Source organism: Pomacea canaliculata, linkage group LG7 (assembly GCF_003073045.1).
Source record: "Pomacea canaliculata isolate SZHN2017 linkage group LG7, ASM307304v1, whole genome shotgun sequence".
In the NCBI taxonomy this organism is placed as follows: domain Eukaryota; kingdom Metazoa; phylum Mollusca; class Gastropoda; order Architaenioglossa; family Ampullariidae; genus Pomacea; species Pomacea canaliculata.
The window spans coordinates 7,533,365-7,552,888 of NC_037596.1; the positions used below are offsets into that span (position 1 = coordinate 7,533,365).

The following is a 19,524-nucleotide window of genomic DNA, read 5'->3' on the forward strand; positions in this document are numbered from 1 at the left end:
CGCGGGTGCTCTATACATTTACTTGATGATAAAGAAGGCAATGCTTTTGTAACTATTTTTTTTCAAGTCCTTCAGATTGAGTGTCTACTCATCGAGTGTCTACTGTATCTATATATACATCGGACGATTCTCTTCAAAGATGTCCAGAATGTTCTGTAATAACTCTGTTAAGTACCTGTGATTAGGAATAGGTAGGCAGGGATTATCGCCCTTACCCGTGTGTGAGTGTGGTTGCTTTGTCGTGGTTTGGCGTCATAACCCGACGTCATAATATGACGCAATTTAGATTCTACGTGGAGAAAAAAAGAAATTGAAAAGGAGCAGACGACAGAGAGAGAGAAGACAGGCGGTGAACTCAGTGAGAGAGGTACTGGATGCAAGTTTGGCTACAGGGACCGGTAAAAATTGAAGTAAGCTGCTTGCCTAGCCAAGGAACTTCTGAGGGACCCCCTAAGGTGAATGACGTGTGCAAGTGAAGTCCCTAACGACGGCAAGGCCTTCACAAAGGTGTTGTCCATGGCCAAGGGGGGAAAGAGCGAGTCCTCCAGTTACTTCGTGTGTCGGGCGTCCAGAGCGGAGATCAATCCGTCGACGTCGTGAAGTGTTGTTCCGCGACCCTGGCATTGGGAATAGCAGTTTGGAGTGTGTACGTGGCAGCTACGGAGATCCTGGTGGAATGTGCATCTTAGTGTGTTTCGGAAGTGTGTAAGTGAACCTGTACGTTCCTCGTGGATTAGTGAGAGCGTTCTTGACGCAGAGATTATGTCTTTCTTCGAGCGTCTCAGTGACACTGGTGGACAGTAACAGTAAGTGTTTTCAAACTTTCTACAAATTATCAGGCAGGCCATTTGTATTCTGGACCGAGTTCCAGAGCAGCGCTCCGTTTCTTGGTGCAAGACTGGTTGAGTTAGAAAAGTACTGTGGGAAGGTATTGATGAGTGACAGGGGAATGCTGAATATCCTGTTTATTTGAGTTAGTTTTGAGAAAAGTTTGTGTAACTTCATTCTAGGTGTTAATCTTTATTTTGCTTTTTTGTGTGTATACGACCTGTTCTCATCTATCCACCAGGAGAGAGGATAAGTAAGAGCGAGAAGAAAAGGAAAGAAATCTTAAGGCAAAGATGACAGCACGCTATTTTCAGTAAAGATTAGACGAGAAGCCCATGGACAGATCGTTGTGCTTTATGTTGTTCGAATGCGCGTGAGCACCGCGTGTGAGGCGGTGACGTCAGTGTGTCACGTGGTCATGACAAACTCCCGCTAGCACAAAGCAAACTGAGCGAAACATCGGGCAATGTGTAGATCAGACCGGGGCAAAGGCCGGCCCACGGGCCGGATGCGGCCCGCCTCCTGTCTCTGATCGGCCCGCCCGCTGGCCCGTCCCCATTATATATACTTTACATACAGTATTGGGTAAAACTGAGTTAACTATATTAGTCCGGCCCTCTAAAACCATCCCAATTTCTCATGCGGCCCCTTGGGAAAATTAATTGCCCACCTCTGGTGTAGATGGAGCTTGGAAGCAGTCAGGATGCCCGTGAGTGCGGGCAAGTCTCGCCTTGTGGAAGATTTGAAGGGAAAGGTCCATTGTGAAACTGCTGCTGTTCCCTCCCCTTCCTGTCCACCCAACATGCTTGTCAATATGATAATGTATGCAATGTATTTTGTTGATTGACATTGATACATGCTAGCGACAGTTACAACAGGTCTTGGGGAACTCTTTCAAGTGAATTTCCCTCAAGATTGTCTGTGTGTGTGTGTGAGTTACTTCCCCAGTAACTAGGAAACACTTGAGGACCATGACAATGGTAGGCTTGTTCTCTATGCTGAGGTCACTAACGACATGCTTCTGCTTAAAGTAAATGAATAAGAAAAAAATGTATAGATTATTCGTCAATGGTGATGTCAAAGAATTAGAGATTTTTACATTTTAGCTATTGATGATTTTTAAAATAATGAACAAATACCAAAAGAAATTATAAGGACGATTAGAAAGACAATCAATCTCTCACTCAGTACAGACAGAAAGACGCCGAACATCGTCAACAGTTTTAATTCCCAATCTCCTTACTTTAATGGTGTTCGTCTTTTCACATAACCTTTTCCAAAATATTAAAGTGCATCACCGCTTGCTCAAGCAGATAGTTCAGGATTCAAACAGTATTGAAAAGGTGTATACCAATCTCGACGCTTTGGAAGACACAGCAAACCATGGCAGCATTGAGAGTCCATGAAACACTTCTCTTTATGAGCAATGCACTGATATACGTATAGACCAAACACACACACACGAACGTAAATACAGAGCGATAAAAACACACGTACAAACACACAGATAAACTACACGTTAATACTAGTAACAGTAACAGTAAGTATTCATATTCACATCGCATCATTTTGCTTGCACAATTAACCCTTTACCTTCCACACAGAATGTGACATTGGGGGCGACATTAACACCAGACTCCCTGGACTCCACCCCTCACCTATCCTGACATCAATATACTCATTGAACTTGATCTGTATCCTCCCGTCCACTTACCTGTGTCGGCGTGATTTCCAAGGCCTGAGCGTCCTGAGCGACGTCAATGTCATCAGCGGGTACAGCGACTACAGCGACAACAAGCAGCAGCATCACCAGCAGCTGCAGCAACAGCCTCATCTGAAGGAAAGAAGCGGTTGGAAATAAACAATCAGCGGACAACTAGAGTTGACACAGTACACGTCACCTAAGCTACAGGTGGAGACGACTGTCCACAGAAACAGCACGATCGCCACAAACATCATCGTCATCGCCGTTAATATTATCACCATAGTGATCGCATTCATTCACCTACTAAACTATTACAACAACTGCACACACCTGTGTATATATATAGATACCTTCATACATACATACACATATACAGGCCTGTAATTTCACAAGATAGACACAGCACCTACCTTTGCAGGTGGTAATGTCGGAGAGGTAGAGTGCAGTTTCTTGTAAAGTGAACAGCAGCAACTGACTAAACCGATAATTTCTTGAAGAGACACACGTCATGTCACGTGATCGCTGTCACCGTGACGCTCAAGTATGAGATATGTCGCCGTCGTTATCACTAGGTAAGATAGTTCTCCAAACGCTGAGTTTTTTGTTGGATGTAAATGTAACCTGAAGGTGTGAAGGTGTCGACTGATTAGTGTGGGAGAGCGGCGACTCTTACTTTGATGTAGCGGCCTCACTGACCTGCTCCACTCGTATAATGACTAAACATAAGGCTGAGAAAATGGTTGTTGTGATTGTAGCCAAGGGATCTTTCTTTAGGTGATCGACGTGTTGTATTGTCTATCATATAAATACAATATATATATATATGCATATTTTATTAGATTTATGTAAATATATCTTATAGAAGTCGATATGTATTACGACTATATAATGAACAATGTATCACTTACCAAAATCGCAAAATAAATAAATAAACATGCCCCGTAATAAGGGTCATCTTCCAAACATAACATACTGCCTTCAATTAATTTGAATAAATATTTTCGATTTTGGGTTGAATTAATTAGAAACTGGTTAGTCATAGCTTGTCAAAAATATCTTGAAAACTATTTTCAGATGAAGCAAGCGCTCAATCAGTAAAAACTAAAGCATGAAGTTCTAAGGTTGAAGCAGCAAATTGTAAAAGCTGAGATATCTTGATGTTATTTTGTTGACACCTTACAGAGGATAACAAAACATTTTCTCAAAAATAGAAACTGTGAAGAAAGGTCAGACGCTCATGAAAATCATACATACATGGAGAGTGCAGTCTGTATACATTTAAAGGAAGAGAATGTAGACATGACAAACAAGAGAGTTATGTCTCCAAATACTTCATTTCGCCAAACGGGATCTGAACCCTGTGGCTTATACCGTAAAGAAACATGTGCAATGCCCATGTAATGTTTGCTTTACACATACATTCATATCAACGGATTTTCAAACTGACCTCTTGATTCAGGTTGAACAGGTTCAACAAGACAATATTATGACCAGAAAGGGAATCTCCGTTTAAAAAGAAAGGCTTAGAACTTCTTGTCACCTGTCTAGTTTACACACTTCACCTGCTCTGAATATCGAGGTAAGCCTGACAAAGCCCACGTCTTACAAACACATTCTATATCTATTTTTTTAGACGCTTGAAGTTTGTGAACACTTTTTTATTGGTAAGATGCTAATCATTTACTTGTTTTTCTTACTTCAAACGCGGAAGTTTTTCGATTGTGAGTGACTCAGCCGCCAAGCACACTCCATGATGCCGCCATCATTTTTAACACACTCGCCAACTATGTATCATCGAGGGCGATGAAAGGTTAGTAATAAAACCTATGTGGTAATAATAGTAGTAATACTTATCTCCGCGGCCTTCCGAGAACACCGAAGAGTGAATGTTTCATGTAAAGTTCGTGACATTTCAAATGGCGACAATTGAAACTCGTGAGGATTTCTACTCATCTGGTAATTCCCACCTGACTAGCTTGAGTGAACAGGTGTAATCGCTTGGCGGGACCAATACACCTGTTGATAAGTCATTATAGTGTATGAGGATTGTCTTTTACAGTCCTGACACCTCTTTGTTTCATGACTCCACGCTTATTTGCAAAGATAAACCGCCAAGAACTCTCTCTCTCTAAATGTTGCTGTCTCTCTCACTACATGTTGCTAGCTCTGTCTCTCTCTCCCACTCTGTTACTAACTCTATCTCTTCCCATTCTATGTTACTAACTCTCTGTCTTGCTCTTTCTACCACTTAATGTTGCTAACTCTGTATCTGTCTTACACTCCGTTGCTCCATTCTTCTCTCCATTCCTATCGTATGTTACTAACTCTGTCTCTGTCTTACACTCCGTTGCTAACACTCTCTCCATTCGTACTGTGTGTTACTAACTCTGTCTTGCTCTCTCCCCCTCTATGTTACTTTCTCTCTCTCATTCCATGTTTTAAACTCTCTCTCTCCGTCTCTCCCACTCTCTGTTGCCGACTCTCTGTCTCTATAGTAACACAGGTGACAAACACTGTGACACTATCAACTAACACACTGGTGTAACATGTCACAATTGTGGAATGGTTAGTGACAAGAGCTGCCTGTAAAACAATACCTCCTCATCCTTTCAAAAGAACAAACGAAAGCAATCACTCTACTGCATTCAAAAGCTTTAATTTTTCAGTTTTCTTTTATGATGTTAATTTTTACATCAGGCAACGATTGTAGACATTATAACCCACATGGTATATAACTTGCAAGAGATGTAGAATGTTGACTATCTCACATCAGACGATGTGACATAAGATTCTCTAAAGAGTTTACCTGAGTAGAAAGAACAAAGCAGGTTATTTTTCCGAGAAAAAGTGATTTTAATGCCCTATAGTTAACGTACGAAAGTTTTCCTGATCATTTACCTAATTTTATTTATCAGTTTTCTTCGTACTTTATATTCGTATTCTATCCTTAAAGTCAAAATACCTATTACTTGAAATGAAAAAAATATTAACATATTACAATTTTTTTAGAGTTAAAAATAGTCACATGAAACTTGTTCTGTCTACTGTAGACTACTGCACCTCTCTTCTTACTGTATCTCGTATTACAAATACTCATTATTATTACTTATTTCATTGCAGGCCTCCTCCAGACGACAGATCGAGACGAAATTTGTGGATGAAGAGATCACGTGATGGACAACTTAACACAGGCTCAGCATGATGATCCACAGGACTCCAGTCTTCCAGAAGGCGCGGTGTTGCTGAACTCAGCTTCTGAGGCCGGTAACTGGGATCTGGTCAGAGATGTCATCTCCGATGCTGACGTCTCACCCAGCGACATCAGACAGTCTTTTCTCTTACAGAAACTGGAGTCTGCGACTGTTGATCATCATCTTGTCAGAGACATTCTCAAGGAAATATTTTCAAGCGAAGCAAGTGTTCAGACGATGAAAAGCATCGCCCAAGATGTTTTCATAAAAGCGGCTCACTGTGACAACTGGGAATTCCTGATTGATTTTCTCCTGACGACTGAATCCTTGTTTGATGACGAGACCACCCTGCTGTCAGTAATTCGACTGATGGCTTCAAGTCAGATGCTTCAGGCAAACCCTTTCCTACATATGGACGTTTTTACTGCACTGTGGAAACATGCAAATCAGAAGATTATCGACAGCAAAGACAAGAGTGTTCAAAACACCTTGGTACAGATGGCGGCGAAACTCAACATGTGGTCACGTGTCTGTGACCTTCTCGTCACCAAACCGGACCTCAACCTCCTCGACAGGGAAGGTCTGTCAGTCCTACACAGACTGGTCATGTGTCCTGACAGCAGGCTCGACTCTCTTATTCCGGTTCTTCTGGAAAATGGCGCCGACGTCCACATCAAGACCAAAAAAGAGACACAATCTTGCACCTGACTGCAAAACATCAAAAGATCACAAAATCAGATCCGCCTTTACACCTGCCTGACAGCAAAGACCAGGATAAACGAGAGCAGGCTAAGACAAAGATTTTGGAAGAATATCGCAGTCAATGTGCTGAGTCCAAGCGTCAGTTACTAGCAAAGCTGATTAGTTCTTGTCAGAATTTAGACGATCAAGATGACTTAGGGAACACGGCGATGATTGTGGCTGCAAAAACCGACAACTGGGAGTTTATGAAACTACTTCTGGAACATGGAGCCCGTGCTGATATTGTTGACTTGTATCAAAGATCAGTGCTGCATATACTTGCTACCAAACAATCATTTACAGATGCCTTGGCGTGTAGAAACCTTGTAACTCTCTGTTTGAGTAGATGGGCTGAGGTGAACAGCCGAGAGGTGTACGGGAATTCAGTGCTTCACCTAACTGTGCAGTCCAGACACTGGATTTTGTTTGAACTGCTGATAGATTGTGGAGCAGAGCCTGGACATGTAGATAGTGAAGGCTACAACGTTTTCCACAGACTGGCCCTAACTGAAGGAGAAAACACAGAAAACATATGTTTTTTGTTTTCACTGTTGTGCTTGAGATATTCCTACCTAGATACTTTGTGTCGAGCGGGTTACACAGTGTTGCACATGGCTGCGAGTCAGCAGAACTGGACACTCGTCAGACACCTTGTGCATCTCGGGGCCAACATAAATCTTTATAATAAAGATGGCTTCACTGTTTTACACATCGTTGCCATGACGACTACTTGTACTCGGAAAGGCGAGCAAAATGTAACCAATGAATCAATCGAGAACGACCAAACAGAGTTATTATCTGTCGTCGATCTTCTCATCGAAAAAGGAGCTGACATTGAGATATGCTGTTCGAAAGGGGACACGGCGCTCCATCTGGTGGCCAAACGGGAAAACTGGATCATGGTCAGCTACTTGATTCAAAGGGGAGCAAACTTGAATGCGATGGACAGCAAGGGTTTGCATGTAGTTCAACGACTCATTCAGAGCAGAACTGAGACCTCGAACGGTCTTCTGCTTTTTCGTCTTCTTTATGAAAAAGGTTCTTTAAGCAGCGTGCAGACTTCATCTAACGATTCGGTTCTTCACCTTGCTGCCCGACACGAGAAGTGGACGTTTGTTGACCACATTCTGAGTCACCAGGGGGGAAATGTGGACGAGCTGGACAGCGAGGGTTTCAGCGTCCTCCACAGAATGACCGTCAGCAAAGGGAGAACATTCAAGGAAGGATGGCGGTGCTCTTATGTCAGGTCTATTGTGGGGACGTCTGCAGCTCTTGACAAATATCAAACTGTACTTTTCATCCATCGGGCTGCTGCTGCTGGAAATATCGATGCTGTAGATGTATTGCTCAACAGCTTTGATGATGTCAACAGCACAGACTGTAACGGTTTCACACTTCTACACAAAGTGTCCCAGTGCTGTTCGTCATCGTCAGTGGCTGTCATTCGAGGTCTTCTCATTAAAGGAGCAGATATAGACAAGAGATGTCCAGGTGGGGATACAGCACTTCAGTTGGCGGCTAAGAGTGGTAACTGGCTGAATGTCATACACTTAGCACAGTCTGGAGCGAGAATATATTCCCTTGACCACCAAGGAATGTCTGTCTTACATCGACTTATTCAGTATCTACACCTGTATTTGAAATCGCCCGAGAACATTTTAACCGAAGAAAGTCTCGACGTCTTACTATTTATTTTTACCCAAAATGTGTTGACTAATCAAAAAGATCTCCATGGCAACACTTTTCTGCATCTGGCTGTCACCCATAAACAGTGGCACTTGGCAGTAGGGTTGTTAACCAGAGGTGCGTCGCTCGGTGAACGAGATTCAGAGGGATACACAACATTGCACATACTTGCCCAGATGCAGCCTTGCCCTAAAGATGAGATGGAAACCTGCAGCCTCTTGAAAATGCGTTACAGTCATCTAGACATCCTTGATTTCATCGACGGAAGAGTTTTTATCGACGCTCGTGATCCCTATGGTAACACAGCTCTTTTGTTGTCGGCGGAAAACAACAACTGGGACATCTTCCAAAAGCTGTTATTGAAAGGCGCAAATCCTTGTGTAAAAAGCTGCAACGGCGTAACACTTCTGCATCTTCTGGCGAAAGCAGCATGGAGTAACGATGGACGGGGGAGTGAAGGTTTGCTTTGCCAACTTCTTAAAAACCTGATCTTACAGAATCTTGATGTCAGTGCGCGAGACCCAGAAGGCAACACGCCGATACAAGTTGCTGCTAAGCACGGGAACATGGACATGGTGGACCGGCTCTTGGAGTTTCACGACAACGTCCATGAGACTGACAGCGAGGGCTTCACCTTGTTGTCGAGAGTCGCTCAGAGCTTGTCTCCCAGATGTGAGGTCATCGCCTGGCGCCTTTCTCGTATGGAAACACATTCCTCAATAGCAAAGTGTTTTATTCAAGACATTTACTTTCAAGATGAGTGTGGGATTCAAAAGGAACTTTTGCTTCAGCTATTTTCAATGAAAACAATTGATAAATTTGCACACGTACATTTAGAGGGCAGATCGTTACTGCAGCTTGCGGTCGCGGGAAGACTGTGGAGATCAGTTGAAAAGCTACTTGAAGATGGAGCATACACTGACCCTGAGCCTCTTCTGGGAGAATCTGTTTTTCATGGTTTTGCAGACTGGGCCCTTATCGCGGGAAATGATGATATGGTAATGCACCTGATGCCTAGCGGAACCCTGAACATAAACACACGTGACATCAATGGTGACACTCCACTAAACATCCTGGCAAAACATCGTCTTTGGGATTGGATACATCACTTTGTGGAGCTTGGAGCGGATGTCAACATGGCCGACAGCGAAGGGTGGACAGTACTTCACCAGCTATCCATGTTAAGTGAGTACCAGATGGAAGTGAGAGTTAAGAAATCCAGTTTATTAAAATTATGTTGTGATAATGGCGCAAATATCAACGTGACCGGCGGTCCGAACAACAGAACGGCTGTACAGATGGCGCTGGACAGAAATGCGTGGACTATTTTCTGGTATCTGATACAATTAGGAGCACAACAAGACTGGACCGAAAATGAAAAACATTGGATTCTTAGAAATGTGGATCGTTTACCAAAAAACTGTGCTCTGAATGATAATCTGACAGTTTTCATAAGGTGTCTGATAGAACAAAGCTCAAATCGTACTTTAGTTCACGACATAGCAAGTCACTCAACCGTGATGTATGCTTTACAAACCTGTTTATGCTCTTCTAAATGGCGCGTGGCCAAAGTAATAGTTGAATGTACTTCTGAAACGGAAATGAACGACTTGATGGCTGAGAGGACTTTGATACATAAAATGGTGATGAGTTACAGAAAGAAAGATCACGTGATCTGGGTTTCTCTGCTGGATGCGTTGCTTGAACGAGGCGTTGACATCAACAGTCGAGACAGTGACGGAGAAACCGTGTTGACGTATGACGCGGTTCTACAGAGCCTTGTGGACCACAACACACCGGACTCACTCTTCAGAGTTTTGCTCCAGCGAGGTATCAGCCCCTTACATGTAGACAGCAATGGATGCTCCTTGCTTGAATATGTAATCAATCATGTCCCATATATGTTAACAGCAGTTATCTCCCTTTTGGAACTAGGACTGGTCTCCCGTCAGAATCACGATGAAGATGAAGATGACGATGAAGATTCAGCCTCACTGACAAGACTGGCAGTTGTAAACAAAAACATTCCTGTTTTGAAAATCCTGATTGAATGCGACGTCAGCTGTAACTCCGAGCTCCGAGCCCTCAACGCCGAGTATCAGATGAAAAAAGCCCGAGAGGCCGAGAGGAACGAACCCTCAGAAGGCCTCGAACAAATCTGCTTGATTCTGGAGCAGGCAGCCACTCAGCCCCGATCTCTGCAGTCTCTCTGTCGGGTCGCCGTGTGTCGCTGTATACCGTGGGGACTGAGCAGAGGAGACATGGTTCAGTCCCTCCCCATTCCGAAAGTGGTGCAAAACTATCTGCTGTTTGCTGATGATATCTCTCATCCTGATGTACAGGCAGGACTTAACGAGGAGGCCACACAGATCCTTCACACTGTTGGTGACGATGATGATTATGATCAGGACGATGACGACGACAATTTTTGAGGGACGTGCTCTACACATAAAGCTAACTCTGATGCAGTTTTTGTGTCTTCCGATCGTGTGCGACTTCTTCAGACAGGACCAGGCAGTTTGTATGTACTACAAATTTGAGAAACAAAACCTGTTTTCTACATCGTAGTACAGCGTATTGGGTCCGTTCAAACTGCTATTTGTTTCGTTTCTTTCATCATCCACCTTCGTGAACTACTTGCTATGAAGTTACTGTTGTAAACTCCAAAGTCAGTGTTTGATTCTAGGAAATCTTTAAAAATTCTCAACTAAGCCGCTCTCGAGATGTCCATTGACAGAACACACCGATTACTTATCCTTTTCTTTAAAAAAAATTTATGTTGAACTCATGAAAATACAAAATTAAAGCAGCATTACATCTGTATTAGAATAATTTGTTGTTCACACTGTCAACACCATCGCTAAATGATGTATGTAACATGAACACTATAGAGACTGCGTGGAATTTCTCTTTGACTTTTTTTTTTTTGCTTTATCTCTTTTGATAAATATGCAAATAAATATTAATATAATATTGATATTTCAATAGTTTGATAAATCGATGTATATCAAAATAGATATATTGCTTCATATATTCTAATGATCTTAGAGAAACTATGCGCACATATTTTAGTGATTATGAAGGTACCCATAATGCTATAGTACTTTTTCACATACTTCCTTTTGCAATAACATGTTAGTCTCAGCTCTTGTTCTTGTTATTTGGTTCTTTTTTGTGTTTTCTGTATTTGATTTTATTCCTCGTTAGTATTCTTTCTTTAATTCTTTTATAGTTCATATGTTATTTGTTTGTTTTCCTGTCCCTCGTATGCTGTCATAAGTGATTACCTTATTGAGACAATCTGATGAAAACGGCAGATGAATGCATCCACACAAACGATGAAAATCGTTAGGACGGCGAAGAGGAAGACGAGGACAAAGACATGTTTCCAGAACTCATCTCATCCCGGAAGTCATCGCTAATGGCGGTGTGACAGTCGTGGATGTGGGGTAGTCTCAACTCTTGCAAAAACCGTTATCTGCCACAGAGGTTGCTAACAGCTTCTATGTCACAACTATTCTCAATCGAAGAAAACACTCAAACAGCTGACACTTTATTCAAAGATGCGAGTGTTACGTTTTAGTACACGTTAGTAAACGAACACAAAAATATAACTGCTAGTTCTTTCTCTCCACTTCAATGATAACATAATGACGTCAATACCTAATTTCGTAACATAATGACGTCAATACCTCATTTCGTAACATAATGACGTCAATACCTCATTTCGTAACATAATGACGTCAATACCTCATTTCGTAACAGCGAGCACTCCACTCACTGAAGTCTGCCAATACATTGTACGGATAATAACACAATGAAACAGAGAAGACAGCCATACACGTTTACATTTTATTTGGGTAGTTTCTTCACGCCTGGCTGATTCTACCCGGCATAATGCTTCCCTAAAAACCTGTTGCACACAAAAGTCTTTTTAATTTCTGGTGTTTCTAGCGGGGGATCAGTTTGAACCTGAAATTTCAACTGTCGACGATTTTATGTCCCACCTAAAGTTACACATGACTTCATCCGGGCACCTTTTTGTCAAGATTTTCTTTATGTTTATTGTATGGGTGACTGTCGGTTCATTCGTGAACATTCGTGTTCAGCGCATTGAGCTGGTATCCACACGAATAAATTATAATAATCATAATAAAGTTTATTTATACAGCGCTGTACCCCAGTATCAAAGGCAGGCTCAAGGTGCTTTACAAAAAGAAAACCTCGGTCTCAAAAGCAAATAGTGCAGTGCGATCCCTGATAGTATAGCTAAACAAGTTATCAATGCAATATACTGTATCTACAGCCTTGGTGAACCAAGAACCTGTTAAATGGATTTTCAATGTTCGATATTTTCTTTTCTTCATTTTATTGACAATAAAGAATCTGAAAGCGACTGCTACGAGAGAGCATAGAATGATAGCTTTCATCGCGGTTGAATTGATGTCACAGAGATATGTATATACAGGTCAGGTCAGTAGATTGAAGCATTGCTCTTTGGTGTTTGTTTGTCTCTTGTTTTCACTACAGACCTTCGTATCCAACGTCAGTCACAAACATGGAGGTGGGCGGTGACACTTCGAGCTGCAAGTTCGCTCCCGTCGACACAAGGATTCAGAACCACGGACATGGTCATAGAACCCTGCATGTTGTACTTGCATGGTCTGTCCTACAGTGTGTACAAGTCGCTTTTTACATGTGTCTTTTCCTTCTCGATGGACAAGTGTTTTTACTTTATGTTACTGATGATTTCAAGATCTTCTAAAATTCAACTTTACAAAATAGTGTGTTGGTGTTGGACGTACCTTGTCACGTGCAGGCTGGACGTGTCCTTCCAACTTTCGACGATCACCTCCGTGGCGACCTTTGAGTCTCCAAGGGGAAAGAGACAATCGAGAAATCAGGTAAAACATCGACATTTGTTGTTTTTAAACCGTAAAAGTTAAGTAAGAGAGAAAAAGCACGGACTTGATTATCACACACTCGCACGCGCAGACAGACACACAACCTCTATCACACATTCTCTACTTTCTCTCTCTCCCCGAGGCTGCACTACTCATGAACCTAGGGTCTTTCATTTTGAGAGAAAGGGTTGTCTTCAAAGAAAGAAAGGTTTGAGGGAGCAGAAGAGGTAGCTTTGATTCAGCATGAACTACAGCACGCATTCTATTTTAGGCATATGAGTCATCAAGATAACAGTGTTATTAAACTTGATGGGTTGTTCAGTCCCTGATGTGATTGAATAGTGCACTTTAGCATTTAATAGTATCATCTTACACTATCAATGACATAAGCATATACTTGTCCACGTAAAGAGCAGGGTTATCACATTCCCCCACCTAAACCTGTGTAGTGGCGAGGTACGGCTTTATTTATCCAAGAGAGAAATTAGAAGCAGGTCAAAGAGTAATTTCAACAACAATAATACCAGAACAAGTTCACACCCGTGACGGTCATGCATACAGTCATGGTACAAGTCATATATGATGTACATTCATTCGCACGTGTAGCAAAAGGAATTTTAAGCATAAAGCAAACATTGAATATCTTCTCAATCAACACAAAAAGCGGCTCATACCCAACAGTCGTTGCGCTTGGACCATTTACATCCATTATTTCTATCGCAGGCCTCAAGGAACTGAGCGACCTCGACATTCTGGTGGACGGGACAGAGAATGTCTCACGGACAGGAACATTCAACATGGAGTTGTGACGACGTTCACCTGGACATCATGGCGAGAATTGCAGAGACCTCGGAGCAGCTAAGCTCTGCTGCTGAGGCTGGTAACTGGAATCTGGTCAGAGAACTCATTTCTAATGAGCACAATGTAGTACTCGCTATCCAGCAGTCTTGCCTGTTGCATAAATTTGCTTCCCTTACAAAAATTAGTTATCAGCTTGTGAAAGACATATTAAAACAGATATTTTCCAATATGGAAAGCAGTCAGAATCTCAAAGTCCAAGCAAAAAATGCTGCCGTTGAGGCGGCAAGGTGTGGCAACTGGGACACCTTGATAGTATTTCTGTGGTCAGTAGAAGGTTTATTGGAAGATGACAGCAGCCTTCGGTCAGTAATACTGACAATAGCTGATAGTCAGACTCTCAGGGAGAAACGTTACCTCCATATAGACGTTCTCAGTGCAGTCTGGAGAAATTCAAAGCAGACAATTCTGGACAGCACAGACAAGACAGTCCACAACACCTTGGTGCAGCTGGCGGCGAAAGTCAACATGTGGTCACGTGTCTGTGACCTTCTCGTCACCAAGCCTGACCTGAACCTCCTCGACAGGGATGGTCAGTCAGTCCTACACAGACTCGTCATGTGTCATGACAGCAGGTTCGACTCTCTTCTTTCCCGTCTTCTAGAAAATGGCGCCGATGTTAACCTTAAGACCGCCAACGGAGACACAGCTCTGCACCTGGCAACCGAACATCAGAAGTTACGCAAAGTTCAATATATTCTACGCCTTGAACACAACAGTGATGAGCGTGAGTATTTGAAAGCTAGGAATAAATATCGAAATAAGAATGCGGAATCCAAGAACAAAGCATTAGAACTATTTTTTAAAGATTGCCGAAATGTGGACGATAAAAATCGTGATGGAAACACAGCGGCCATTCTGGCTGCAAGAATCGAGAACTGGCATTTCCTCAAACTCTTGCTCAAACATGGCGCAAATGTTAATGTTCTTGACAGTCATCAGCACTCAGTCCTGCACATTCTTGCTCTGAAACGACCTTCCTTCTACTGTGAGTCCCTTGCTACTGAGTGTATCAAGCATGGAGCCCAAGTGGACAGAGAAGATGAGAATGGCCGTTCGCCACTTCACCTGGCGGTTGACTCTCAGAACTGGACTTTATGTAAACTGCTGATAGAACACGGAGCAAATCACGACATTCGTGATCAGGACAACAGCAATGTTTTACACAGACTAACTTTAGCTGACAGCAAACATGTCGAAGAGGTTATGTCTCTTTTTTCTCTTCTTCAATCCCGAGGTGCAAATATAAATGCAACAGGACCCAGTGGCAACACCATCTTGCATTTAGCTGCAAAGCAGAGGAACTGGACGCTACTTCAACACTTACTGCACCTCGGAGCCGCCTGTATAAACTCTTATAATGAAAATGGTTTCACAGTTATACACATCCTTGCATCTGACCCTGTGTTAGAAACTGATCACACAAAGGTATTGTCTATCATTGACCTTCTTCTCGACAAAGGAGCTGACCTGTCTCTTCCCTGCTCACAGGGTAACACGGCGCTCCACCTGGCGGCCATGCACAAAAACTGGGTCATGGTCAAATACTTAGTTCAGCGAGGGTTATCCACTGATGATTTTTGGATCATTCAAAAGCTAATTCAGTGCAAAAATGATACTCATGAGACATCCCCACTCTTTAGTCTTCTTTATAAAAAGGAATTCTCAAACTTCAGAAATGCTTCTGGTGACTCCCTTTTGCAACTCGCAGCCAAGCATGAGAAGTGGGACATTGTAGAACACATCTTGAGGCACGAGGGAGGGAATGTTAATGAGTTAGACAGTGAGAGCTGCAGTATTCTTCACAGAATGGCGACAAGCCGAGGAGAAGCGTTTAAGAAAGGTCAGAATCATCGTAAGGTCCTGTTTATTTTGAATATGTCTTCAACTCTCGACAAACATGAAGTTTTCTTTCTTATCCATCGGGCAGCTGCAGCGGGCAATATAGATGTCGTGGACTTTCTGCTCAACAAGTTTGATGATGTCAACATGGTGGATTATCACGGGTTCACAGTTCTTCAGAGAGTAAGTCAGTCTTGTGTATCATCACCAGTGGCTGTAATAGAACGACTTGTCATAAAAGGGGCAGACGTCAATAAGGAGTGTCTGGATGGTAACTCTGCGCTACATCTCGCGGCTAAAAGCAACAACTGGCTGGCTGTCCAGGCCCTTTTAAGTTACGAAACTACAGCCAACATCTTCGACAACGAAGGTATGACAGTTCTTCACAGATTTCTGAGTCGGCCGGACTTGCCATGTGAATTGTGTTCTCAAAGTTCTCCAGATAATCTTCTGACCAAGATCTTAAAAAACAAGGCGTTGATTAACCAGAGAGATCGCAATGGCCATACTCCCCTCCATCTAGCTGTTAAGTTTGAACTTTGGGACAAGGTAGCTGCTTTGTTGGACAGTGGAGCTTGTGTTAACGATAAAGACCAATCAGGATGCACTGCCCTGCACATGCTTTCACAGCGCCAAGATTCTCAAAATCTCGGTTGTGAAATGTGCAGAGGTTGGAAACTTCATTTAGACAGGTCTGAGCTTTTTATCGACAGTCAAATCTTTATTGATGCTCGTGACGAAAGCGGTAATACAGCGCTGATGTTATCAGCGAAACACAACAACTGGGACATCACAGAGCGACTTCTACAAACAGGTGCTGACCCCTGCATACTGGATAGTAACGGGTTGTCTGTCCTGCATGTTCTGGCTTCTGTAACTCCGATATACGGCAATAGTTTTTTAACTCAGGAAATGCAAACAAATATTCTGGAACTGTTAATCTCACGTGATGCTGACGTCAATGCCCATGACCCAGATGGCAACACGCCGATACAAGTGGCTGCGAAGCACGGGAACATGGACATGGTGGAGCGGCTCTTGGAGTTTAAAGACAATGTCAACGAGACTGACAGCGAGGGCTTCACCTTGTTGTCGAAAGTCGCTCAGACCTCGTCTCCCAGATGTCAGGACATCGCCACGCGACTGTTGGAGAAAGGTGCTGACGTCAACAGGACGTGTCCTGACATCCAGACTTCAGGCACGACGACACCACTGTTACTATCTGTCAACTCCAGTAACTGGCCAGTGACATTAAGTCTGTGTAATGCAGGTGCTGACATCGAGGCGTTCTGCAGTTTTGACCAAATTCTTCACCGACTTATGCATTCAATTACTCCTGATAATATCAGCTTTATCCTACTGCTGATAGGCCTTATACTGGAGGAAAATGAAGACGTTATCTTTCATCGAAGTTCGGAGGGCCATTCAGTGATGCAACTGGCTTTCAATAAAAAACTATGGGACATTCTTTGTGAGCTTCGTTGGTATGACATATACCTGGAGCCAGAAGCGCTGGTGGGACGAGATGTGTTCGAGTACCTGGCAGACTGGGCAATCCGCTCCGATGATCCAGATTGGATTTTTTCCATAATACAGAATATTGAACGTACCTTTAACTTCATTAACCTACGTGATCGTAATGGGAATACTCCCCTTAACATCCTAGCAAAAGACTATAATTGGTATTATGTCAAATTATTCGTCGACTGTGGAGCTGATGTCAACATGCCTGATATTGAGTCCTGGTTACCGTTGCATAGATTACACATGGCAAAGAGTGAAGAGAATGACATCTACTTAGAAGTTTGGGATCTCCTACACGAGCTCACTAAACTAGACAGTGGGAACATTTCAATAGGAGGACGTACTCAGTCTTTGGAGAGACCCGTCAGAAGGACATCGACGTCACGTGCCAACAACCTGTTTGTGTGTGTGTTCAATGCTCGCTCTGTTCGGAGAAAGTCCAGCTGTATAAGTAACTTTATCAAAGAGAAGCAGCTTGACATCATGTTCCTGAACGAGACATGGTTAAAGATCAGAGGGGATGAGTTAGTACACGATGATATGACCCCTGATGGCTACTGTATGGAATCCCGTCCCCGTCCAACCACAGGTGGGGGTGTAGCTGTCCTCTGGCGACGAAACATGTTATATCAGATCGCCGAATCCTTGCCCTTCTCCATCACCAGCTTTGAAGTGATCCAGTTCACGTTGACGGATCCTGAACTCGTACATTTTTTCTGCATCTACAGACCTCCACGAAGCCAGAAAAACAAGAACGTAGTTTTCTTTGAAGAATTTCCCAAACTGTTAGATTGGTGTAAAGAGATCCCTGGGAAGGTTGTCTTGCTTGGAGACTTCAATTTTCAATATGACACACGATCACATTCCATATCAATGTGTCGTCTCATTTCCAAGTATGGATTTGAACAGGCGGTCGAACACCCAACACACACGTCACATCATATCATCGACTGGGTGCTGCACCGACCTGATGAGAATATAATTCAGTCCTGTTCCGTGACAGACCGTCTCAAGTCTGACCATTTTGCTGTTCTTTGCTTCCTGAACGTGCCATCCCCGAAATGAAAAAAAAGAAACAAACCAATGTATTTATTATATTGAAAGCACACAGTTTTTGCCATTTTATTAATCCGGATTGACATTCCTCGTTAACTCTCTCTTAAAACTTGGAAAAGTGCGATTAATCAGACCAGTATACAACGGTCCAGTAGACACTACAGTGGCGTCTGATGGAATAAAGAAATATGTTATCAACGATATTGGGAAGAAAGGTGTTGATGATAGTAGCAGGCGATGAAACTATTCTCGACTAACGCACAGTGGGTGAGTCAGTCACAGAAAGACCGTGTTGAACTCTTTCACGCATTAAGCAGACTTTCGCTTTAATAATTTTGCTTTTGTCTGCTACCCGCTATCTACAAGTGTTTCTTTGACAAGAGCAGGCAGCCGTTAAAACGACTGTCAGATTCAGAAATTCTTTTTCATTTAAATCGCTCTTTATTTATATCAATAAAGCTGAAATGGAGTAGCTCGTAGAAGAGTTTACAGGTAATAATAAGCTATACACCTATAATAATAAGCTATACACTTACGCTCGACACTTTTTTTCTGATTTGCGCACGGCAGTGAAAGAACTGCTAAATGTTGATCGGGTGGGGTCCATGGGAAACCGACCTAAACAAGACTCTCATGGGTAGACGTCCCTATGGGCTTGATTGTTCAAAGTATTGCATACCCTTGAGAAATATCTAGGTTTTCAAACTCCGTCAGTCGCCATGTACACTTGTTACGATGGTGTCATTCTCTTTCTGTAAATCTTAACTTGATTTGTCCTCACAACGACGAAGAATGTACTGGGTGCCCAGTTTTAATTCCGCTCTGTCGCCATATTTAGCCGCCTGGAGACAAGTTAACAGTAAATAGATGTTCTTTTGATGTTAGTCAGTGTATGAAGGAAGTTCATAGACAGAGTGTGTTCGATTACAAAACCGATGCCATGATATTTGTTTCCGTTGTCTAACCTCTGATCTGTGTCACAAAGCTGCTGTGCTATTTTTTTTAAATGTTTTTTTTTTTGGCTAGGAAGGGGACAGGAAATTGGAAGGGGGAGGTTGGAAGTGTCAACAGCCTGAGGCGGGCCGCGCCATACAGGGATGGCCGGCTGATCTATGTTTAATTAAGTTGGTGTTGATAGGTTGTTTTGTTGGAAGAACAAAGGAAAGAGTGAAGTATTGTTTTGGATGTG

General features: G+C 42.8%; 2 protein-coding genes across 2 annotated transcripts in view; both read left to right on the plus strand.

Moving 5' to 3' along the window:
- The window catches only part of LOC112568488, a 60,519-nt gene extending 54,087 nt beyond the window's left edge, over nucleotides 1-6,432 (plus strand). The window contains exon 2 of the mRNA XM_025245795.1: nucleotides 5,654-6,432. Coding sequence (XP_025101580.1) covers nucleotides 5,707-6,432 — 726 coding nt within the window. The 5' untranslated portion in view covers nucleotides 5,654-5,706. The remainder of the gene's footprint in view (nucleotides 1-5,653) is intronic.
- Nucleotides 6,433-6,635: 203 nt separating this feature from the next.
- Nucleotides 6,636-18,344, plus strand: LOC112568489. The gene is made up of 2 exons (XM_025245796.1): nucleotides 6,636-10,580; nucleotides 13,824-18,344. The coding sequence occupies exons 1-2, from the start codon at nucleotides 6,636-6,638 to the stop codon at nucleotides 18,342-18,344; spliced, it is 8,466 nt and encodes a 2,821-aa protein (XP_025101581.1).
- Nucleotides 18,345-19,524: the final 1,180 nt, after the last annotated feature.